The sequence below is a fragment of the Coenobita brevimanus genome, chromosome 73 (genome assembly GCF_032717465.1).
Source record: "Coenobita brevimanus isolate Jiangsu-jjx chromosome 73, ASM3271746v2, whole genome shotgun sequence".
Lineage (NCBI taxonomy): Eukaryota > Metazoa > Arthropoda > Malacostraca > Decapoda > Coenobitidae > Coenobita > Coenobita brevimanus.
The window spans coordinates 34,727,479-34,753,307 of record NC_137026.1 but is presented as its reverse complement, the minus strand read 5'-3'; the positions used below and the strand labels follow the sequence as shown (position 1 = coordinate 34,753,307).

General features: G+C 39.3%; 1 protein-coding gene across 1 annotated transcript; it reads left to right on the top strand.

Moving 5' to 3' along the window:
• Positions 1-1,457: 1,457 nt before the first annotated feature.
• On the top strand, positions 1,458-24,561 carry LOC145407572 (beta-arrestin-1-like). Its single transcript, XM_080278497.1, has 13 exons — positions 1,458-1,489; positions 2,213-2,304; positions 2,728-2,918; positions 3,490-3,668; positions 4,570-4,705; positions 5,545-5,629; positions 5,890-5,962; positions 12,435-12,578; positions 13,485-13,628; positions 18,723-18,809; positions 19,921-20,073; positions 23,917-24,059; positions 24,441-24,561. Exons 1-12 carry the CDS (start codon positions 1,458-1,460, stop codon positions 24,005-24,007), a joined length of 1,407 nt encoding a protein of 468 aa, XP_080134623.1. The 3' UTR covers positions 24,008-24,059; positions 24,441-24,561.
• The last annotated feature ends 1,268 nt before the right edge of the window (positions 24,562-25,829 follow it).

Sequence of the window (25,829 nt, the reverse complement as noted above, 5' to 3'; positions counted from 1 at the left end):
ACTTCCTTCTCTTTTCTCCTGCCTCCTCTTTTCTCCCTCCTTCCTTCTCTTTTTTCTTCCCTCCTGCCTTCTCTTTTCTGTTCCCTCCCTCCCTCCCTCCTCCCTTCTCTCTTCTCTTCCCACCTTCCTTCTCTTTTCTCTTCCCCCCTTCCTTTTCTCTTCCCTCCTGCCTTCTCTTCTCTCCTTTCTTCTCTTTCCTCCTCCCTCCCTCCCTCCCTCTATTTTCTTTTCCCTCCACACCCACCCTGACCCACTCCTCAAGGCTGCTTAGTCACAATATAAACAAAATCTCATCCACTGCAGTACCTAAACACATTGTACACTTCCATGTGTATACCCCTTTTGCTTTAACTTGGCCTTAAATTGCCATATATCCATCTATAATCATGAGTTTTGCGATAGATTTACTTTAGAATATGATGGTCGTTACAAAGAAGTGCTGTGGAGATCATGTAGATAGCTTTGTAGAGTTCTTTTTAGCTACACGAAATAAGTTGTAAGAGGACAAGAAACTGGCCTTTGGTTCCTTCTTCCTTGCATTTGAAAGTAATGTTACGGTGAAAAAAATATAACAAATTTTCTGAGCCCTTTTTTATACCTATTAACTTACCCCGTACGAGAGGTCTTTCCAAAAATTTTATTATTATTATTATTATCATTACGCTTTGTGGTTACATAACGTTTCCTATTAACATACGTGGCTTCCTGTTATCCTCGTACATAAGTTCCTTGTTCAGTCCTATGCGATTTCCAGTATTATGTATTATTATGGCATATGTGATTTCCGGTATTACATATGATGGTAATTAACAACATGGACTTATAATAGTGTGTTGGCTTACCTTTTTTTATTCAGTTAACTAAGTTTATTCAGAATATTTAATTTATGTGGCAGTTTTCCGTCAAGTCCTTCTTTAGTTTACATGTTCCCGTTTTTTTATTAGTCTTGTATGGTAGTGAGACCTGGGCAATAAAGGATGAGGATAATCGTAGGCTCAGACATACAGAAATGATAATGATAAGGTGGATGTATGGTGCATCCAAGAATGCGAGGCCTAGGGGAGCTAGGTTTATGATGGAAAAGTTGAAAGGAAGGATGGGACTGGAGTGTGTTGGTGTTGTGATGAGGAGGGGTTGATTGAGATGGTTTGGGCATGTGGAAAGGATTGGGGATGACAGTTGGGTGCGGAAAATGGGAAGAGTGAACTTTGAGGGTAGGGTTGTGAGAGGCAGACCGAAAAAGACCTGGGACAAGGTCAGAGTGTGACTTCAAGGATAAGAAACAGAACAGGGAAGCTGCCAGAGATCAAGCAGCATGGAGAGCTGCCATTAGGTGCCTAAGGCCGATGCATAGAAGTATGTTGGAGCCTTTATAAATGATAGGAAAGATGCGATTCATTGATTAATTAATTTGTTTCTTTTCAGATTGTAGCAGCCGATGTGAGGGTGAGGCCACCATGGATGACAACAGTAAACGACAAGGAACCAGGTGAGGCTTCGTACTGGGGTTAATTAGGTGATTAGAGAGGTACTGAGAGGTTAACTGACATATTACACAGTTTAAGTTGGTGGTTAGAGGATTAATTGTGTGATTAGAGTTATGTGGGTGATTAGTGATGTTTTTTTCTGATTAGGTGTTCCTGGGGATTATTTAAGTAATTACAGGCTAATTGGATTGTTAGAGACTTAATTGGTCATTTGGGTTATTGTTTTGCATAGCCTTGGTGTTTGAGTGGTTAGACATAATTATAATTAGGGTTAATATAAGTTAGACTTCTCTGGGTTGAGTCATTAGTGGTGTTAAGTAGATCGTTAATGTATTTGGTTTGTTGGATGTGTTAATGAGTTTCAGGAGATTGATGTTTTATGTGCAGTACCTGTTAGAGACCATTTTGGTGATGTTTGATTATTTATAATAGATGTTAGTGGTTGGATAGTGTTGTTAGAGACTGTTGCAATAAATGGAAACTAAGTGGCAGGAGTTAGTTTTATCTTCTGTTTGTTAAATTACATCACAACCCATTGATTATTTTTTGGAGCATTTAAGAAGAATTCCATGTTATTATTATTATCATGATGATGATGATGATGTTGATTATAGAGTTCAGTGTTATTATTTTGAATGTGATGATGATAATGATGAATAAAGTATACATGGAAAGTTTTGTTAGTTTTCATATTCCAATGTTAACTATTGATCATATATTTTCAGAGTATTTAAGAAGAGTTCCCCAAATGGCAAGATCACGGTATACCTTGGCAAGCGGGACTTTGTCGATCACATCACGCACGTTGACCCGATAGGTAGGTCTTACTCATCACCACTTCGGCAAGCTCTCTCTCCCATTGGCTGTTTCACTGTTTTCTTTATGACATTAATGCCACTTTTGGTTCTTTAATGTGTATTTTCTAATTTCAGTGGCTGTTACACCTAACCTAACCTACCATACCCTAGTATCACCATACCCCATAACCTAAGCTAATCTAACATAACATTCTGCCACACCCACAGCTTGAATACCTATACTAAGTCAGTTATAATAATAATATCCCAGCCTTTTGTTTCTTAAAAGCACCAGGTTCTTCAAAGGAATTCACTATTGCATGAAACACATTTGCCCCATTACAAATCTATGATTTTTGCGACATTATTTGCATACGACACAAATTTCATCTGCAGAAGTGACAGTTGCCCAGTCTAATTTCTTTTCATAAACCCACTAACAGATGGGGTAGTGCTGATTGACCCAGAGTACCTGAAGGATCGTAAGGTGTTTGGGCACGTGTTGGCAGCGTTCCGATATGGCCGAGAGGACTTGGATGTGCTGGGCCTCACCTTCCGCAAGGACCTGTACCTCGCCTCAGAGCAGATATACCCACTAGACCCAGCGAACAAGAGGACACTTACTAGATTACAGGTGTGATTATGCCTAATTTTCCTTTATTTTCCATTCTTACTTAGTGATAGAATAAGACAATAGTACGGCTGTATATGTGGCAGAATAAGATAGTACTACAGCTGTATTCTCTTTCTGTAGTGCTTCTTCATGACCAGTATCATATTCTAGTGCTACTCTTGTTACTTCTCAGTGGTAGAAGAAGACAGTACTACAGCTGTATATCCTTTCAGTCTCACTTCAGTCATGAACAGCATCATATTCTAGTGCTACTCTCTAGTGAAAGTATAGGCCCATACCATGATGCTACACCTTTTCCATACTACTGTACCTCTTTATGACTTTAGTTCTTTCACCATAACTTGGCCCATATCTTCATCAGTTTTGCAGCTAATTTCATATGTCATTGGCAGAAAAAGACAGTGCTGTGGTTCTACATCCTTTCCATATTACTACTTCATGATTAGCATCATAATGTTAAACTATTATTACAACTCAGCATTCAAGATGGAGAAATGTCAGTTTTAGGCCAAGTTTGAGAAAAGTGTAGCACTAAATTCTAGCATCAGTGTGTTGTATTTTCTCCTCAAAGGAACGGTTGATCAAGAAACTGGGCCCCAATGCATTCCCATTCTTCTTTGAGCTGCCGCCTCACTGCCCGGCTTCGGTCACTCTACAGCCAGCCCCAGGGGATATGGGCAAGCCTTGTGGGGTCGACTACGAGCTCAAGGCCTATGTAGGGGACAACGTAGATGACAAACCACACAAACGGTGGGTAATACTATAGTTCTTTCACCTTGTTAATACTGTACTATAATTCCTTCACTTTGGTAATACTACAGTTCTTTCGCTTTAACTTGGTCCAGATTTTTGTTCTTTATAGGGGCGACCATTTGGTCATACGCACCCTAACTTCCTGGTCTGAGTAGCCTAGCCCCAGTTCCTGGTGAGACCGTAATGGGTTCAACAATCTGTGGATGGATGTACAGTAGCTTATTTCTTGTAACTCAGTGGCAGAAAAAGAAAATATTACAGCACTTCATCCATTCTATAGCACTTCTTTGTGACCAGCATCATATTCTAGTGCTAATCTGTTGTAAGAACTGAGCATTCAGGATGGAGAGATGGAAATTTTTGGCCAACTGAGAGTAAAAAGTGTATACTGTAGTTTGTAAGTGGTCATGGATACAGCCAAGGGAGGTGTTAAAACTGTCTGAAGTTTTTCCATACAATTAATACTGGACTTAGGGAGAAGCTAGCCAAGCAGTGGTATAAGTAGTGGTTGAATTTGAATTGTCAGGCTTTCTGTAATTTAGCTTGGACTTAAAAAAAAAAAAAAATGAAAGTAGTCAGCAACTCAGCTTATAAGGAGTTACAATAGAGATTGTGGAAAAACTGAGTCAAGCTCTAGTCTGATAAAAAGCAAAATTCTTGTGTAATGTAGATCTGAAGCTTCTGGATATATTCGACCTACTGTATTTTATCTCTAAACCTGCCTCACTTCCTTTTGTACATACCCTGTGACCTGCCGCACCCCCTATTCCTTACTTACGGTACCTCACCCTAAATTTGCCATACTTCCTCGCTTGCCTTACCCCTCAACTGCCACACCTCAGCCTTAGCCCTCACTTGCCTCACCTTAACCTGTCTAACCCCTATCCCACTTTTGCAGGAACTCTGTTCGCCTGGCCATCCGTAAGGTGATGTACGCCCCCATGAAGCAGGGAGACCAGCCCAGTGTTGAAGTCAGCAAAGAGTTTATGATGTCACCCAACAAGCTCCACCTTGAGGCATCGTTAGATAAGGAGGTGAGGCAGGAGCGGGAGAGGGAGATTGTGAGTGAGGTGGAGAGATAAAGTGTGGAGGAAGAAAGACAAGTGAGAGGAGGAGGAGAGGAAGACTGAGGGTGAGATGGAGAGATAGTTGCAACTCCAGGTTCAGCTGACATGTGAACCCAGTGGACTGCAGGCTTAAGTTGCCGATCACAGCCCACTGTCCTCCTGGGGAATAGGGGAGTAACTGAAGAACATTTAAACAACCAAGCAGTGGAGCCACCTGGTTGCATCTGTGCCCCCACTGGAAGATGATCCTTTGTAGTACCAGGTGGAGAGATGAAGTATGACGTATGGAATGTAGAGGGATAAAGTGGAGGAATATGCAGGTAGTTGATGGTTGGCTACCGTTGACTCAGAAAATTACCACACGATGAGTGAAATGTGGCTACAAACTTGGTAATTAGTCACAGAATGATCACTCTTGGGTAGGAAACATTCAGCCACATGTAATTAGCATTAAAGCTGAGAGTCTCATGTTGTTATGAATCTTAATAATCATTTTAGATTTCTTTTTCAGTGGTTTACAGCAGCCATTGGGAAGTACAGTAATTAGCTGGTTTTGGCGGTGTTATACCTTCCAGTTCATACAAACAGCACAATGACCAGTGTCAATATGGGGAGTCATTTAAAAGGAATAATGGCCTTGTTTGATTGATTGATTGAAAAAGAGTGTGATGATGACAGTATTCTGATAAGTTGTTGACAGTGATGATGGTGTTAGTGATGCTGTGTGTGATCATATGGATAATGGTGTCGATAATGGCAGTGCTGATGGTGATGATGATATGCTAAGCTGGTCCTTTCCCTTACAGCTGTACTATCATGGGGAGACAGTGGCAGTCAACGTCCATATACAGAACAATTCTAATAAAAGTGTCAAGAAAATTAAAGTATCAAGTAAGTAATAAGTTTTGTATTTTCTGTGGTTGGTTTGATTAATGAATAAATGAATGTGTGACTTCTGTTACATGGTATTTTGTTGAAAACTTTTGCTAATATGCTTTTTTTGAAGTAAGGTAATTGTTATTGGGGTCAGCGTGGTGATGATGATAATTATGTCGTTGAGTTCAAAATTTTAGTTGTAATAATGATGATGGCAAAGATGACAGTATTTATATTGTTGATATACAGTTGTTTACTCTCACCACCCTACACAGTTCGCCAGTTTGCAGACATCTGCCTCTTCTCTACAGCCCAGTACAAGTGCACAGTGGCGGAAGTTGAGAGCGAGTAAGTATCATCCTCTTGGTTAGCCTTTCATGTCAATCTTCATGTCCCCCTTGTAGAGCACATTGAGTTTGTTGACATCACCGTACATGTATTGCAGTTTACATTACCGTATATCAGTGGGTCTTTTTCTTGCTCAGTCTGTCCATTATAGGTTCTTATATGGAGTCAGGCACCTGAAGTTTTTGTGATATAAGTTGACAAGACATATCAGGTATTTTGATTTTCACTTATTATTGCATATGAGGACATAGTATTATTGCTTTTGTCAGTTGATTTCATTCAGTATAAAAAAGATACCTTTGTAGTGAAGGGGACAGACACAGCGTCCATTCACGTTTCGCTTCTCAGTACGAGATGTCATTTTATAGATAATATCATGATGGTTGCAGTTATATTATTAAGCAGGTGATTCGTAGTGAATAGATTAATTCAATTTGTACTCCATTGAGGTTTAAAGTTTTAGTCTGCATATATAGTGTATACCTAAACTGTGTGCTTAGAATCATGGATATCATATTTCCCACCATTAGTAACAATTAAGTGTTTTATCAGTGTGGTCATTGAGATTTAGAACTGAATTGGTGCTGTGTTTGTGGCACTTTGTAGAGCAATATACACGTAGCAAAACAGTATCATCACACTTTGTCTTAATCGAATCTTAAGTGAACATGTTCTTTATATGTTTCAGTTTGTCATACAGTTCCAAGTACACATATGATTATTTAAACAGGACATACATTAGTGTTTTAAAAATTATTCATCCTCTTTTGGGGGATTGTAAATACAGTATGTCAAGAGTAACAATGCTTTGTTTGTTGACGTTACCCCCGCAGGCTACCCCTCCTATCCCTTCTCCAAAGCACTGAACATCATGGTATCATGCACAGTATATTGTCACAGCACACCATTTATGTATAAATGTTTTACCAGCTTCTTTAAGTCAGGTTAGAGCTAGCTCCTTCAAAATGGAAGTCTCTCCTAAGATGCCTGAATCTCATGCAATGACAAAATTAAGATAAATAAGACATTATCATAGTGAGTGGATGAATGAAGTGTGCTTGCGTCCCCTTACTTTTAGGGCATTTAGTGAGCTGAGTAAAATGATCAGGCATTGGCAAGAATACAGAAAAGAAAGAAAAAAAATTGTTTTGAAGGAGTTATGCCCTTTTTTAGATATATGTATATTTTTTCCTCCATATTCAGACTACAGTAATTTAAAGTTTATCTCAGCTGCTTTGTTTATCAAAAGAATGCATTAGTATTGAAAAAGTAACATGTGTGCTTCTTAGAGTTTAGTTATTGGTCTTAAGTTAGTGTATTTCAGCTGACTAGTATGTTAAGCACTGTAAATATTATGATGTTATTTTATTTACATTTTACCAACAGTACTTTTCAGTTATGGAGTCACTCAGCTCATCCTATTTGTAATCACATTTATTATTGGCAGTACTGTATATTTATCATCTATATTTAATATCTACATGATCAAACATGGCTAGGATATCTAATTATAATAATGTTTTTATTTCCCTGTTTTTCCCTCACAGCTGTTTCTGTTGATCACCCTTATGATAATGATTGTATTCCAGTTACCTCGGTGTGTTTGAATGCTTAGATGGTGTCATGGCCTCTTGCTGGCCTGATTAACCCTCTCACTGCTGCTAGGATAAAATTAACTGACCAGTGGTAGTTGTAATGTCTTAGTACACCAATAAGCTATATTTTCTACCCATCCTCAACCCCCTGCACTGGATGAAGGGAAACAGTAGTCAGGACTTAACACTACACAAAAACCTGTTTCTGATACTGTAGTTGTATAAGATTTCTAGACCACCAGATACACTGACATTGTGAACTGCTCCTTGTGTAGTCTAGTAAAGCCCAGAAATAGATCTTCGTTTGACATGAAGCCCAGGTTATGACATCCCCCTGGCCTGGAGTAGGAACTGAGGGAACACAGAAAGGGAAAATATTGGCTGGGAGAGAGACACAGGTTAGAGCTTGAATGCTTTATTTTCCCTGACATATTAGGGTACGCAGAACCCATCTTTGGAGAGTTCTGTTTAGTCTGAAGCTTTAGAGAATATAAAGAAGTCAAGCTTTAGCCCGTATCTCTTTCCCACACTGCCTTTCCACCTGTTGCAATGGATCAGGTACACAGAAACTTTGGCTTGTGAGTGTACATGTGTGACATGGACAAGGTTAATATATGGCTTTTAACCCTCAGCTGAATAAATTGTTAGGTACAGCGCTAGCCATCACTGGAAGACTTAGTGAAAGGAGTGAGATAATGTTTCAGCTAATATTTCACTTCCAGCTGAATAAAAACAAAAATTATCAGTAAAACACATTAATAAATAGTGATATGCCCACAGCAGTGAGAGATTTAATCAAGGCAGCATTTAACCTTCATCTGTTTATAGTCTTTGGGGAGTAGTGGCAGCATAACACCGTGGTATATTGATGACAATGACAAGGTTAACACACAGTGAAAATAATTGCCTTGTGCCTGTGCCCTCCTGTGGGATAACCCTGATTGTGTGCACTCAGTATGCACTAACACTAATGCACTACATGTTGGTTGTGGTTTGAGCTGGGTTATATTGTTGTGCTAATACAATTGGTCCTCAGTATAAGTTGATGTTCATTTTATCTCGTAAAATCATTAATTGCCCACATAAGATTCCTTTTTTTTACATTCATTTTGGCCATCAAGGACACAATAAATTACTGTATACAAAAATTACCAATATGAGTTGCCATTTTTGGTGTTCTTTTTTGTTCTCAACTCCATAGTAAATTACTTATTGCAATTCCCATCCATGAATTGGAAAAAAGGTTAGGGTGATGATGATGGTGATGATGAAATTCCATTGGTACTTAAAAGCTCACATAAGATTACATTATACTTGTCTGTTAAAGTTACATTACTTGCCATAAATTCACAGTTATCTATATATAAATTGCCTGCTGAAGTTCCCCCAGTATGCCATACCACCCTTATGGAAAAACTTCTGTTTCATTGTAATATATCTATGACTTTTACTGAGGACTGGCTGTACTGCAAAAACACTGTGTGGGTATGATGGTGTGGCCTCTCCCGCTCTGCATGTCTAAATATGTTTTTCACTGTTATCCCTGTTGGCTCAGGAAACTCACTGGCATCGCATCCTTAGTGATTAGATTTTGCCTGTTGTTCCTTGGAATTCTGTTAGGTGTTATTTATGCTATTTTATCGTGGACAGATTCGATAAATAACAGTGAAGGGGAATATTGGCATTTACTGTACTACATCATTCTATTATTTATACCCTTTAATATAGGTTTAGATAGTTAAATACTCTGCAAGGGAGTATCGTTATGTACTTTGATATTTTCTTGTGTACTGTTTTGGAAATAATATACGAGGGAATATCAGTGTGCTTGGTATTTCTTGCACATTATTAAATCAGTATAAATAACAAGAAATATAAATGTGTAAGTCATAATTCTTTTCTGTGCTATTTATATCTTTTGCAGTATAGACATAGATTGCATAAATAACATACAGAAGAATATAAACAATAGTAGAAATAAATGGATAAGGAAGAGATGCCAAGGAAGTTCGTATACCAACAAGGATACTCCCCCTGCCTCGTGTGTTCCCTGTCAACCTTCAGTCTTGTGTCCATTTAAACTGAGGGTCATGTTTTAAGTGACATTGGAGATTTCCTAACACCTTTTTCTTTAGTGATTTATTCTGCATATTACACATCAGTATCCTCTTGAATGTTATTGATGTAAAGTATAGTACTGTACTGTATATTGATATTAAAATGCTCATAATTACTTAAAGGAGAATATTTAGGTGTAATATGCAAAGTAAATCACTAAGGAAGAGGTGCTTAGAGCCTCCAGTGTCACCTGTAATATGGACCTAATAAATGTGCCTATGTTATCTATAGAGGTATGGAGGTTACTTTTTGATGGGCCAAAGTCCGTTCGTAGTTACGTTTCATATTCTGGTAAGTTTACGCAACACTTTTTATTGACAGTAGCAGTTCTTTTATGCACTCTAGCAGTTGACAATTAAAGATTTCATAGTACATATTTAGCAGACCCCACAGTTGGAACTCCAGTAACTTGAAGTGTTTTCTGTTGATATCATACTGTTTGCTGACACTTTTCTTTCACACTTCCGATGCCAATTAACTCCTTCCCCTCCCCCCCCATGAGGTCATTAATCTCACTTGGGGGCCATTAATAGTCTCAGGGGTCATTTGCGACAGAAGTGTAATAGAAGAAAAGTGTTAGCGAATGATATGCAAGCAGAAGACTCTTAAAAATACAGTACTTGAATCCTAGTTGTGGCTGCCAGATATTATCCGATTTCACCACCAACACTGACAAACACATAGCCATCAGATATCTCCCATGGTATTAATGCTTTCAGTCTGGTGGCATTTAGTTTCTTTTCTTGCCACCCATGGATATTTTTATTTCACCTTAGAAGAGACCTTTCAGACTGCAGAGGTTAGAGCTTTAATACACCCCTTCGGTATGAAAGGCATTTTCAGAGTTAAGTAAAATTATCTGAAAGTGGAAAGAAAAGGCTAAAACAAATAGGTCATCAGAGTGAATGTGGAGGTAATATTAGTGGCATGCTGGTGAAGGGGGTACTTTGCTGTAGTTCAGTTGTAGTGGGGTAATAACAGTTCACATTGCAGGAACACAAACACACAATGTAGATCTTATTTTCATGGGCTTACAAGGCATCATATCACCTCCTTCTTACTAGTTTATTTGTGGCTATGGAATTTAATATTAGCTTGAATGTTATCAGTGCAAGCTTTGTTGATGTGAAAGTTGTATCTGTAACATGCAAGAGAATATTAAGATGAAATAGGCTGAATAAATATATAAGGAAGAGGTGTTAGAGACTGTCCTTAGCTGATGAGAATATATCATTATTTCTCCCCTCCAAGTTTAACCCCCAGTAGCCACACACCATACCTCTTTTCTGCCATAGTTTCCCTCTCAGAGTGTGGTGTCTTGCTTGACTGTACACTCACTGACTGGCAATAGTTTGTCCCTCCTCATCATCAACAAGAAGCATTGAGGTTCAGAACTGTTTCAGTCACTTAACTCCTTAGAAATATAACATCTGTCTTAGTTTCATTTAGGGCTGATCTGAACCTCATGATTAAATACAGTATAGTACTTTGAAATGAAACAGTTATCAAAAATTTATTTAGGGTTGATGTGAAACTTTCGTCTAAAATCCTAAAATGAAACTGTAATTTTAAGTTAATTTAGGGTATGATCAGAAGAAACTATATCTTGAGTTCATTTAGGGTTTGACTTGAACCTTCTGCCCTTTACTCAAAAATGAAATAGTGATACTGAGTTCATTTTGAGTTTAATCTAAACCTCGGTGCTTATGACTGGATGTGAAGAGGGAGAAACGAATTATGACGAGTGTGCATTAAGTTCTCACTGTAAGTCACTATTTTTTTTTAGTTTTGCCAACAAGTTCCTTAATAAAACTCCATTTGTACCTATAAATCTGATTTGCTGGTTCCCCAAATATTTAGTACCACGTGTAAAAAAAAAAAAAAAAAAAAAAAAAAAAAAAAATAGTAGTAGTATTTTGGAACACATTGCGGACTTACGATGAGGGCTGAGTGTATATCCATGTGTTTTTTTGTGTACCTGTCTAGCTTTTGATGCCCACTAGCCTGGGTCTAGGTAGTGTGTCCCGTCATGTGTCTCGGCTGCCACCTTTACTATCACAGTTGAAACCTAGCAATTGGAATAATGCACTGAAAAGTTTATTGAGATAATTATTGAAATGTGTCTACAACTAAAAGAATATAAGAACTTTCTGAAATGCACAGTTCCTATTCTTAACTCCTCTGCGATGATGTCTGGTATGTTTTATTCTTGCTACAATTAGACTGTTTTGGTTCAGCATATGGGAGATGTCTCATAGCAATATAGGGTAATGGAGTTTGTTCCTGATCCCTTCACTGCCAGATGTCTCTCCTAGTATGAGTAAGGCTGCATCCACACCAAATGTTTGTAGGTGTAGGTGGGAGTTTGGCATCACTGAAAGCTATACAGTTGGCTCCATTGGATGCAGGCAGTTGTGGACAACAACTTTTATGGGTTACAGTGATGCAGAACTCTGATCTGTGCCAGGAAGAGTTTGGTGTAGACGTGGGCTAAAATTGCCTGGAGGTAGCAAAAACAAAATATAAAAGACATTACTGTACAGAGAGAGTTAAGCTTCCTTTTTTGTATCAGTAATAATATAAAAGATGTATACTGTATAAATTTCAGTACTCTCTTGATACTGTGACTGACACAGACCCCACACACTGCAGCAGGATTCTGTGTATGTGTGTGTGTGGGAATCTGTGTGTTTGTGCGTAAAGTTGGCAGTGCGGAGTGAGGTGCGGTGGTGACGTGTGTATCTGGTGTGCGTTCGCAGGGATGGGTGTCCTGTAGGCCCGGGCTTTACCCTCTCTAAAGTGCTGCACCTCACGCCACTGCTTCTTAACAACAAGGACAAACGAGGCCTGGCACTTGATGGCCAACTCAAGCACGAGGACACTAACCTGGCGTCCTCATCAATGTAAGTAGCACCCACTCCACTAACCACTAACACATACTAACAAACACCAGCAGCAGCAGCAGCAGCAGCAACCAGTGGAGCCAGTACTGCAGCAGGAGATTTTAGTACCAGCATTGGAAATGGACCCCCTGCACCACACATGTGCCATATACACTTACATCTATACATACACCTGCCAAACACATACATACACATGTGCTTGTATGCATGCATGCATGTGTACTTGCAGACATTCATAAATATGTACATGCATATACTTATGAATATTTGTATTCATACATGTACAGCTATATGCATGTATACACACACACACACACACACACACACACACACACACACACACACACACACACACACACACACACACACACACACACACACACACACACACACACCACCTCATGCCTCCCTTTATAAGAAACACTTCATTATAATCTCAGACACCTCCTGAACTGAGAAGAGAATTGCATGGAAGTAAATGCATCATGATTTTTCATAATTAGCCTTTCCCTGCCATGGATGCAACTAGCTTGTTCATGCAGGATAAATATTGACCTTTTTATTTAGCTGAGGGATTTCTGATAGTTCAGGGTTTGATCAAGATATTTTTCAGCCTTCATACTACAGTACAGGAATTTGCCTGAGCTAAACAAAATGGTCATAAGGTATCCTGAGCAAAATAATTGCATCCACAGAAGGCAAAAGAGTTTAGGAGGATCTGATATTTGAATGAATGTTTTCTTAACTGGGTGGAAGTGTGTCCTGCTGGCTGATGGTGGGGTGCCTAAGGGCAGGCAGGAGAGGCAGTGAGGGTGGTGTGGTGGTAGTGTGGTGGCACTGTGGTGTGACCGTGGTGTGGTTGGGTGGTAGGGTCAGTGGTGACAGAGGGCTGGTTGTGTGTTACAGGGAAGGCTGCCCTGTGGGGCCTGGCTTCTCCATCAGTAAAGTTTTCTCGCTGACGCCGCTGCTCAGCAACAACCGAGACAAGTGGGGTCTGGCCCTCGATGGCCGGCTCAAGGACGAGGATACCAACCTGGCGTCCTCCACCGTGTGAGTACCGTTGCCGCGCTAGCACAGTCGTATCAACCGTGCGGCTGTCTGGTGATGGTAGTGGTGGTGGTGATGGTGGTGGTGATGGTGATGGTGGTGGTGGTGTACTGTACTGTACTGAGGCAGGACAGACACTCACCCATATTCTTAACTCCTTCACCCTGAGGGCTTTTAGGCAGTCCGTCCCTAAAGTCAGTGATGTATACTGGTGATATGGTATCATAATTGAAGCAGCTTTACGTGAACCTAATATTCAGTGACATAGCCAGGTCACCACAAATGAAGGCCATTGTGAGGTCAAGCCCTTTTCTTGGGGGCCCTGGGCCTGCTGTGTAAGTGTTTTTTCCAAATTTCAAATCAGTTTTTCAGTACATTGTGTACATATGAAATAATTTTGAGATTTGAAAGGGGGAGTTAGTGGTTTGATTGAAAGGGGCCAGTCTATAAAGCAGATTTACCAGTTTCCCCAAGTATACATTACCAGTTGTGTGGAAAATTGGTTGTAATAATTTGGAACACATCCCAGATGTAAAGGAAACTGCCCCTACTTTCAGATTCTCTTCTTTAACCAAGGAAAGATTTTTGAAAACTATAGGAGTTGGGTATAGCCATCATTAACCCCTTTGGTACAAGAGATCATTTTGAAGTTAAAGAAAATCATCCAGAAGAAGGAAGAGTCAGATACTTCCTGAGGCCTTCAGCTTAGGAGAGACTTTTGTATGTATATAAAATGAAAGATGTCCTGGGGTTGAAGGGGTTGAGAGTATGAGCATATCAGTGTGATGATTAGCCTGATGGCCATGTGTGTATGTGTCTTTCTGTTATTGGCAGTATTGACCCTGGCACATTCCTCGTCTCCAGCATGTGTGTCAGTATAGTGTAGGTCATATCTGTGTGTTGTACAATGTCCTGTGCCATGGTAAAGTGTCATGTCTTTTGTGCTCATCATGCAGTTTTATTTGTGGTGAAAATTTGGTAGGTTGGTCATCTACTTTTAACCATTTTAGTCCAGTGATCTAGTTTATAGTTTATTCTTGCTACCTGGAGGGGGATGCCTTCACATGGTGACACCAGTATCGCTGAGTGATTCCTCTGCTTGGTTATACAGGTGTCCCTGTATTCACTCCTTTCCACCAAAAGGAGGATGGTGGACTACAAGAGAAGTACATCTGTAACTTGCAGTCCACTGGTTTCATGTTTTAGATGAACCTAGGGCTACAGCTACTAATGTTACTGCCTCCTGATGTTTTCGTGCAGCTAAGGAGAGACTTATCAAATTGGAGGGGTTGGGTATTACAATAACCTCTTCATTACTAGAATGCTCTTAATAGCTAAATAAAGTCATCTTTGTAGCAAGAACAAAATGTAAATGAAGATCTCTTGTTGAGAGGGTTAAATGTTCTGGATTATGTTAGCCTTGCCTCACGACCTACACAAAGATGGTGGTAATTAGTGGGAATTTTTTTAATTTTTTTATTCACGTTTATATAGAGTTCTCTTTTAATTCATCATTCATTCATTCATCATCCAATCCTACGTTGCCCCATGAGGAGTGTAGGAGCCTGGGGCTGGGCAAGTTGATCCTGACATTTAAGATGAGAGTGACCAGCCTTACTCAGCCCTGAGTGGCATTACGTGAGCAGTAAACCCCAACCACCCACCTTGGATATAAACCGTCACCGGCTCAATCCAATTGGAGCACCGTAATTACCCACTAAACCACCAGGCACCAAAATTTATAAAAAAAATACCAGTGTATTGTATGGAACATTTGTTTCATTAGATATATAGTACACATGAGCCTTCTCTTACATGAATATGGGGACCCAGAAATCCTCTGTTTTTGTTGAATGAGATGAATTAAATTCTTTAATGGGAAGATTAATTTTGCACCAGACCCCTCTAGACCTTGGTCCATACACCCCCGTTAAATCCAACCTCCGCTGAACTTTTTCAGGCAAAATTTATAACTATGGCTTCAACAGATTTTTAAGTGTATTTTTTAAATGCTAGGAGCAATATTAATCACAAAGGAGAGGCAAAAGAAAAAAAAAAAAAAATGTCAACCCTGTAAGGATACCTCAAGATTAGCACACATTCAAACAGTCAGACTTATTGTTGTGTTGATCTGTACTGCTTCCCCTCCACCTCAGTTGTAAACCGATAAATGATTGGTACAGTAATTGATATTTTAAACCGTTGAATTACCCTACACACCAGAAATAAGGATGCTTCTCAACTTTTCTAAATTTTTCAGATGTGTATTGCTTAGGGCCAGATTATCTTGACATGAGAGGGAAAGTTAGAATAAGACACTTACCTAAAAGGCTTTAACGTGTTGACAAAATTTGAATGAGAGAAAGTTCGGGTGTACGGGATTTTAGACAGGCTGAAATTCTCGTACAGTTTCAAGCATACAGCCATATTCTTAAACATTTCTTTCCCTTGTAGAGGCATGGGAAGAAGATCCTTAAAACTACAGTACACTCGACCAGAAAACTCTTTACAGTATTCCATCTTTCCACTTTGAAACAGTGGATGAAACTTGAAAATATTCTCCTGTAAAATTCTCATGTTTCTGAATGCAAGCTATTTTACTTAGCAAACTATCAAGAAATAAGTATATCCAACATAATTATTAAATATCCATTAAGAAATATTTTGCCTGTAGAGGAAATGCGAATAACAGCATTGATGACCTAAGAGTGAGGTAGTTTTTTGGTTGAGTGTATGTGTATTGAAATTTAGCGAAATTTTCCAACGGTGTATCAACCATGGCCTCCAAATGTGATCTGTTGTTGTCTTGTAAATGTGTACATCGTTGTTTTGTGTGTTTGTCATGATGGATTTGTATTAGTAAGTGATAACCCATTCAGTGTAAGGATGTCTTTTCATTTGCCTGGAGATGCAAGCATAAATTTCTAAAGATATCCTTGACTGGACTGTGTAACCCCTTTAGCTTGAGGATGTTATTTTATATGCTACCAGATGATTTTATTCAGGTTAGGAGAGCACGCTGTAATTCTTTCACCTTAACCTGGCCTAGATTTTTGTCATTTTGCAGAGTATTTCAGATGGGTCAGTGGAGGAAGACGATAGTATCACAGCTCTACATCCTCTCCTTAGTACAGTAGAGTTTTGTTCATTTACTGCTTATTTCATGTAGGTCAGTGGAGGAAAAAGACAATGCTACAGCTCTATATCCTCACCTTAGTAGATTTTTGTCATTTTACAGCTTATTTCACATGGGACACTGGAGGAAAAAGACAATGCTACAGCTATGCATCCTCTCCATAGTAGATTTTTGTCCCTTTGCAGCCTTTGCAGTCGAGGAAAAAGACAGTACTATGGCTCTACTTCCTCTCCTTCTGATAGTACTTCTTCATGATTAATGTCATAATTTACCGTTAATTTGTTCTTACAGCTGACCATTGAAGATGAAAAGATGGCAGTTTTAGGCCAGGTTAAAGTAAAAGCAGTAGAGTAATGGAGGGGAAAGTGAGAGCTCTTTCTAACCCCTCCAGGTCAGAAAGTCTCTTGTGAATTTAAAATCATTTGGAGATAGCGAGAGTAAAGAATAAAACACAAGGCATTGCCATGTTGAAGGGGTTATGTGATTTTATGTGCAGATGATTTTGCTTGTACGATGGAGCCTGGATTTCAAAGGCCTGAGTGTGTATTTGGTTCATTTCACTGGGCAGGCTGTTTGATAGCTCTTCTACTTTTATGCTTTAACTTTCTTTTTATCTCATACTTAATACACCTCATCTTATCTAAAATAGGATGATGATGATGATGATGATGAGGAAGAGGAGGAGGATGGTGATGGTGATGGTGATGGGTAAAAATGTTAATTGATAGTGTGTGTGTTTATTCTTTTTGGTATGAAATTTTTTTTATTGTGATAAATAAGTTTAACTTGGAACCAGAGATTTTACAATAAAATTAAATGAAAGTATACTGTGCCAAGAAATCACTAATACGTGATATGTTTCTAATAATGAAGAGTGTTGGCCACTCATTTGTTTTAGAAATTCAGAAATTTGTGTGTGTGTGTGTGTGTGTGTGTGTGTGTGCACATGTGCCTTCAATGTAGTGGATTAGGTAGTGTAGCCTCAAGCCGCTACATCTCGAATGATGTAGTGTAGGATCAGTTTTTTACATTACAAAAAAGAAATTGTTTAAGTAGAATGGAGACACCAAGGGATCTGTAATAAGCTAGCCCCAGGACCTTACGCTTTACTGCAGCAGAAGTAAAATTTTAGTTAAACCTCTCCTGTTTGTTTCACAAGTTAAACAAAAAAAAAGTAGTACTCGTAGGGCAGTTAGTGTACTATTAATGTATCATACACATAAATATGGTTCAGTAATATTGGATTAGCTGTTATCGTTAATCTTTTGTTTTGAAAAATATCTAAAATTTGTGTATAGGAAGAAGCTATGACTTGTGGTAGATTTCCTGATATGAGCAACAGCAGGTGATCCAGCACTGCATCAGGAGTTGGTTGTTTTCACTCCTTCCAAATCATTAACCATTGGATGACAGGTGGTCTCTGGCAAGTAAAATTGTTTGATGTCACCTGCAGTAAATTGCACAGTTGTCATCTGCTGTGTCAAGGTTAATCAAGGTAGAGTTTATCCCTTGGAGGCTTCCTGGTGGTGAGTAAAGTTGTCTACCATTAGCCAGGGAAAAATGCAGTCATCAGTGGTCATTAATAGAAAAAAAAAAAAAAAATCAGCTGCTTAGTGGTAATTTTTTTAGGTAGATGGCATTCTTCAGTTTTATGATCACAGGTTTTACCATACAGCCCAGTGTTTGTTTTAGCATCGTGGCATGATCAGCCATACTGTAGGTCATTGGTAATTCATTTAACTAAATCTTCAGTATTCAACAGTCATACACTGCTCATAACAAAATAATATCAACAAATCTCTTAAATGCACTTTTGTATAGTGTGAAAGTAAAACAGTAACTCTATTTAGGAATGTTTTCATGAGAGAGAGAGAAATATTTGTGTATGTCAGTGTATGAGTGTGTGTGTGTGCATGTATGTACAAGTATGTGTGTGTGTTGATTTTTGATCCTCCTTGCAGCATCACGGACTCGTCCCAGAAGGAGAACCTGGGCATCATCGTTCAGTACAAGGTTAAGGTCAAGCTTAATCTTGGGCCTCTGGTTGGGTGAGTATTGCTTCCCTGCTTATAGGTGACAAAAACTTTCAGAATTTTTGCATTTAGCTCCTTTTCATAGATTGAGTTTTCAGTTCACAGTAGAATATAAACACACAGACTTGATGGGTAGTGATTCGGGTACCACATTTTTTCACTTGCAGTTTTTGTGACGTGGCTGTTCTTCACAGAATTAGGCATTTTGTCTGACTGTATTACATCTTACATTTACATGGCTTGATTGCCAGTTCAACATTTCAGTGCAGTATTTATTTGTAGGCATGTTTAAATACATCATGCACCTTCATGAATGCAGTCTTGGTGCGTTAATAATTTGGGAAGTTTAGTGCCCGAATAACATGATTGTAGAGGCCTTAAGTCGACATTAGCTTTGTTTAAAAATACGACGGTTGAAGTCCTTGTTGTGACTTGGTTTTACTTACCTATAACAAAAATTATGTGGACTGCTACAGCAGGGACTCAGGCCCTTGTGCTTCCTGGGCCTTCTAAGACTCTAAAGGGGTAATAAAGATTGGCTATCCCTGTATTTTTAAAGCAATGCACTACACCTGTGATGGAGCTGCAAGAAACATGCTTATAATGGGATATTCTATCTATCTATTGCCAGACGCCTCAATCCCGTTTGGGGTGGCCACAAACAAATCGCCTCCAAGTCGCCCTGTCCCCTGCCATTTCACTGCCCTGCTCCCAACTCACACCCCCCTCTCTCATATACCTCTCCACCCCATCCCTCCATCTCATCCTCGGCCTCCCCCTCCCTCTTCCCCCCTCCACCTCACTCACATACACTCTCTTCGTCAGTCTTTCACCCTCCATCCTCTCCACATGGCCAAACCACCTCAGTGTGTTCCTCATAACGCTTCCTATCACATCCACACCACAACGCTCCTTTATATCGTCATTCGTCAGCCTGTTTTGTTAAATTGGGTGTTCCTTCATTAAAAGAAGTGCTCAGTGAACAGTGGTAATTAAACCAGGTTTTTATAATGTTGGTGTTCATTAAGTTGTTTGAGGCTGTTTTGTAAAAGCATTTCCCTTATGTAGTATCAGTCTTATTACAGTATTATTGTGCTGTCATTAAATTTCCTCATGTGTGTTGCAGTGACCTGTCGGCCGAGTTGCCATTCACCCTGATGCACCCCAAGCCAGAGGAGGACCAAGAGAACAACAAGCCAGCTGCCCCCGCTGCTTCCTCACCCACACAAGACACAGATACCACCCCACCAGTTGACACAAACCTCATTGAGCTCGACACGTTAGTACAGTATTGCTGTTATGGCAATTTAAGGAATAGTTTTAGTTACTTTTTTCATACAGTATATACATATCCTTTTTTTTTGGGGGGGATCCAATGGTCTTTATTCATTATATTTTTCAGATATTTTCTCTATTTTCTTTACAGCACCATCATGCCTTTTGACACTCTTGACACATTAATATTGTTATTGCATATTTTAGGATGGTTTGGGGTATATATATATATATATATATATATTTTTTAAATCATGTAATGCCATCATGGGAAATATGGTGGTCACCAAACCTTAAATATACTGGTTTCCTGCCCTGGATCGCTGCACCCTGATGGGTTTGAAATTGGATTGTCTGTTAGCCATCAACTTTGGTGCTTTTGTTTAAGTTGGTTATTTTTTTTTTTTTAAGGTGTTCCCCATATCAGTTATTCACTGTACCCTTTTTTTTTTTTCTTTTTTTCTTTTTTTTTTTTTTCATAATCTCTTATTCTTTCTGTCATATCTTTTACTTTCCTTCATTCTTTCCATCCTTTCTTCTTCCTTTAATTTTTCCCCCACTGAAGTACATACATAACTGAAAGACACTGTTAAGAAGGGGGAGACAGTGAGAATATAAACTCATATTCTTAATATTCCCATCTCAACTTATGCAAAACTGTTGCAAAGCTTCTAATATGTATTAAGAAGGGAAGCAGAAAAAGTTTAATGGTTTACTGTATTTTCATCTGTATTTCAAACTCCTTAGGTGCATAGTTTCTTCATGGGAAAAAAGAATTAATTTGAAGTAATGAGTAGTTTTATTTCTAACTTTAATTTTCATACTTTGCTACACCCACTATACACATACAAGGTGGTATGATATTGTCTATGTGTTATAGAACTCTTTTCTGGTGTTTTTCAATAATCCTGAGTAATTTTCAACCCACGTGATTTGAACATTGCTTACTGCCCAATAAATAGATCCCTTACATAAGATTAAGACCCCTGTGTAGTGCAATTTCCTATTATAAGTTCTTTTTTTGATTGTCCTTTTTGGTATTACAGTACAGTGTGTTCAAATTTAAATACAGATAGTCCATTCACTACTAATAGATCAGTTGTGTCAGTACCACCAATTTACAGTATCAGTTGTATGGAAAAAGTTACGATATACAGTAAAACACCCATTAAGGCAGATTAATTGGGAGGAAGAGTGTCCGTCATGGCATTTTCATACAGCAAATTTATTGTATGGTACGGTACTAGAATTAGGAATTTTGCCTACGTATCAATTCACTTTTGTTTTTTTGTTTTTTCAGAATTTACAGTGTTTTATTCAGTCATTCAAAAAGAAAGAAAGAAAGAAAGAAAAAAAAAAGATAACTAAACAAACATTGGTAAGGTTTTGGTCCCACATTTGGTACCTTGCATATGGCCGTGTTTACTTATTTCAGTAATGCCTGTCTTGCTTTACATATTCACCTTAACTGAAGTCAGCCTCAGAGGGGTCCACCTGAAAGAGGGTTTTACTGTATTAGAATTTATCCCTGACCTTTAATGGGGTATGATTAAATGAGCTTTAAGTTCGCCATAAATTGTGATGCTAGAGGTTCGTATAACTGTAGGGTATTTATTTCAAGATTGCCCCAAACTTTAATGACAGAGGCACTTCCAAGGCAGTCACTTCGAGCACCTGCAACACTGATGTAAGCGGCAGTGACTGGTTCCACCTCCAGTCACTGGTGGCGCCGCTCAAGGCCAAGCTGGAACAGGTGGTGGGGAGGCTGGGTGGTGGTGGCAGTGGTGGTGGGCGGGCCAGGACAGGGGAGAAGCAGCCACCACCAAGTCCCCCTGTCCTCCACAACCCATATGCCTGTGAGGGTGGTAGTACCCCTGCTTCACCCCGTGCCTCACCCCCACCTGCCTCACTCCCCTCGGCCTCACCTGCTGCCTCACCACCAGCCTCCCTCCCTGACTCACATTCTGCCTCCCCTGCCTTCGACCCACAAGACCGGATACTTGACCTGATAGACCTGAGTGAGGCGGAGGATGGTGAAGTTGATGAGTGGGTACCAAGGGAACCTGCATGACACTCACCCTCCCCAAGCTTGATCGTGAACCCACACATGGCTATATGTTTAACCACTTTGGTGTGGCGAAGTTTTATTTGCTACCACCCAATGATTCTGTTTAACTTGAGACATGTAGTAGTTAGGGATAATTGGAGACTCTCACTCCACTACTAGACATCCTTCCCAAGCTACATAGAGTCATCTGGTGGTAGTTAAGACTAAAGTAAGCAAGATGTCATCATACTAATGGCGTGTGAGCAGATGGCAGCTCATATTATTGCAAAATCACATCTTGATACTAATGTCATGCCTTGGTGTAGGACAGTCCAAGGCAGAGAGTGGTGTTTTTGCTCACTTACAGTTTGCCATTCACCAAACAGGCTTGAACTTAGTTTGGAAGTTTGTATTGAAGATAGGAAGCAAAGGTAATTTAATCCATTATTGCCACATTTTAGTACATTGTTATATAGATACTGTATATCAGTGATGCTAAAAAGATTTCTCATTGTTTTGTTTTGTTTGAAAGTTGCTTAATTTTAGTTTCAAAATGTGTGTGTTTTGGTTATAAAATCCAAGTATACAGCATTACTTGGGCTCAGCCTTTGAACCCTGCCATGCCATTTGCAGAATAAGATGTCAGCTTTGGTACAAAATGGCTCAGATGATGCCATTGTGGAATTTATTACTGGTAGTGATTAAAAAGTGTCTTTTAGTGCTTATAATGTTTACCTTGTGTGTGTTTGGTCTTCCTCTTGGTTTTGAGACTCCAACGGTTTGAAGAGTGGAGTGTAAAATATTGCTATGCTATTTTTTGTGTGCCAGTGCAGGTAGAGCTCTCTTATTGAGCACTAATGCTTTGTGGCACCTGCAGCCTGGTGATATATTTTGTATTTAACACCTGAATATCTCCCATTGTCTTTTTGATAATGATGAGGATTATCACAATACATAAGCAGAAGTAAACTGGTTAGAAAGAGGTGCTGGTGAACCTCCATAGTTGACATCAGCCTGAGTTGTAATTTCAACAGATGAGGTTTCATTATAACTGGTGTGCTCTGAAGGTTATGACTGCTTTGCTTTACTTAATGTATTCAGAGATTATTTTAGGACAGCCAGATTCTGTTGTATTACCATATTACCTTAGTGAGAGCCAGGAGAATATGACGATTCTCTTTTATTATGATATCCAGATTCAGGCATATTGTACAGTAGTACCAACACTGATCTTATATGAGTCACAGTTATAGTGTATCCTCATCACCTGAGAAATATAAGGTGATGTTGTGTTAAGTGCCTAACTTTGATAGATTTTTGAGCTGTGTTATGTTTTAAGTTTTGTGCAAGACCTAAAAACTTGTGATTGTTAAATTAAGTGCATCACCTTGCTAGACTGAGGTTATGGTTCACTGTTAGGTTCAAATATTGTACAGTGCTAGGCCTCTGAGATTATGGTTTGTTTTGTTATGCTAAATTGTCTCTTCTGCAAGTCCTAGGGATTGTTGGAATTTATTGCTCACAAATGCTACTCAGGAGATTTTGATTGGTCCTATTGTCTTATTGTTTCTGTTATTATTTTTGGACTGAGTAACATATCCCTGGGGACCTGTGTTGGGGTAAGAAAGAATTGGATGATATATGGATGCATGGATTGGCAGTACAAGCCTACTTTACACCCCTGGTCAGATTTACCCATGTACAATCACTTACTTGCCCGGCAGGTAGTGTTACCAGCATATTTCATTGTGTTGTGTTATAGTTACCTGATAATTACCTGACACTTACCTTGCTCCCCAGGGATGGCACCACCTGCTATGCGGACCAAGATGATGACATAATCTTTGAGGACTTTGCTCGGCTGCGGCTGAAAGGAGAGACTGAGGCATAACCAGTACGATGTCCCTACCCTTCATCACCCCACCATAGGCACGCTCCACCATGTATGTTTCCCACTATCATGATATATTTTTTTACACTTACGAGTTAATATTTATTTTGTTTGAGTTTGAATGCTGGAATAACCCTGACTGTTGACAGATTGATTAGATAGTTGGCAGATTGACTTTATGTGGCATGTGTATGTAAAGTACATCTGTAAAGACATTTATTACCAAAAGAAACATGGAGGTGGTAGTGTCTGCAAGATGGCACTAGGATTCTGGAGACTTGTTGATTGTTCTCCTAATCTTGTGCGTCTTTTTTTTGTTTTCATATTCTACTGCATCTCATATTCTTAGATGGGAATAAGGACAGTGATGATTATGATGTCTATAAAGTTGATGCTCCCCTAAAACTTTATATATTTGTTTTGTCTTACCCAGGTAGACGGTGTCCACAACAGAAGCAGTATTTATTTAGGTATAAGTGAGAGCCGGCCAGCATGATGCCGCAGAGAGACGCCCCCAGAGCCACCGCCACCACCACACTGTTGTCACATGCACCGGCCCAGATCACTAACTTCACCGGTCACGTGTTTGCCGCCCAGTCGATTGTATGTAACTGGTTGACTGTCTTGTAACTAGTTGATTGTCTGGTGGCCAACCAATTGTCTAGTGATCAGCCGAGTCTTTGGTTGCCAGTCGACTGTCATTTAACTGGTCGATTGTCTGGTAGCTGGTCATTTATCTGGTAGCCGGTTGATTGTATGGTGGCCAAGTTAAGGCATCTCTCATTGCACTCTAGGGATTGTGTTCTTGTTGGATACCCTTGTCAGTGTGGCCATGTCCATTGTATGTTATTCCTGTTACCACCATATTATTTTATTCAGCCTTTTGGAGACTTTGCTACTGTTTTATTCAGGTTTTTGGAGACTTCTGGCAGGAAAACAGGTTAGTGGAGTATGTTTCAAGTCCACTCGCCACTAGAAGTTTCCTGTGATCTGAGTAGAATTGGTGGTATCAAGAGTAAAATAAAAGTGATGTCCTCAGGCTGCTGTGGTTAAGGAGACACTCTAGTACCTCTTTACTTACCTATTTATTTCTGTGTATGGTACTTTAATATTCTCTCATGTGTTATTTATGTCATCTGTCAGTAATAAAAAGAGGGGGAGGCCAGGGATGAGATGGAGGGATGGTGTGGAGAGGTATATGAGAGAGGGGGTGTGAGGTGGGAGCAGGGCAGTGAAATGGCAGGGGACAGGGTAACATGGAGACAATTTGTTTGTGGCCACCCCTTTCGGGATTAAGGTGTCTGGCAATAGATAAGTAGATAGAATAATAATAAAAAATGACTAATAATATAAAAGCATAGCATGATTTAGTATACAAAATTGATATTGTTTCCCCTGACCCCTATGCCACTGTTTTTATAAGGTAAAATGGGAGTAGCGGTAATGATGATGATGATGTTGATGATTGATATTAAAAAGTCATTACTGTAACATACAAGAACTCAATCTGGTTTAATATGCAAATTGAATAATATGAGAGAATAGCAAGGTGTAGTATGCAGGTAAATCCCTAAGCAAGATGTGCTGGAAAGCCTCATATCCCAACAAGAATACACACCCAGCTCTCTATACAGATGAAAATGCCTATTGTGCTTCATGTTATTGCTTCAGCCCTATACCAACTGTGCTTTTTTCCTCTCTCCACTTTTCTTTCTCTCCTCTGTCTCTCTAATTTGTACACTTGCTGTATATGAAATGTATCCTGATTACAGGACAATACTTGATAGATTTTAGTGTATGTCATAGATTCTATAGTGCGTTT

What these genes read in the sequence shown, in the direction of transcription:
- LOC145407572 (XM_080278497.1), top strand. Translation starts at nt 1,458, where the DNA reads ATGGATGACAACAGTAAACGACAAGGAACCAG. An exon ending in GTGGCGGAAGTTGAGAGCGA is followed by an intron (nt 5,963 to 12,434) that starts GTAAGTATCATC and finishes GTGCGTTCGCAG; the next exon opens with GGATGGGTGTCCTGTAGGCC. An exon ending in AACCTCATTGAGCTCGACAC is followed by an intron (nt 20,074 to 23,916) that starts GTTAGTACAGTA and finishes CTTGCTCCCCAG; the next exon opens with GGATGGCACCACCTGCTATG.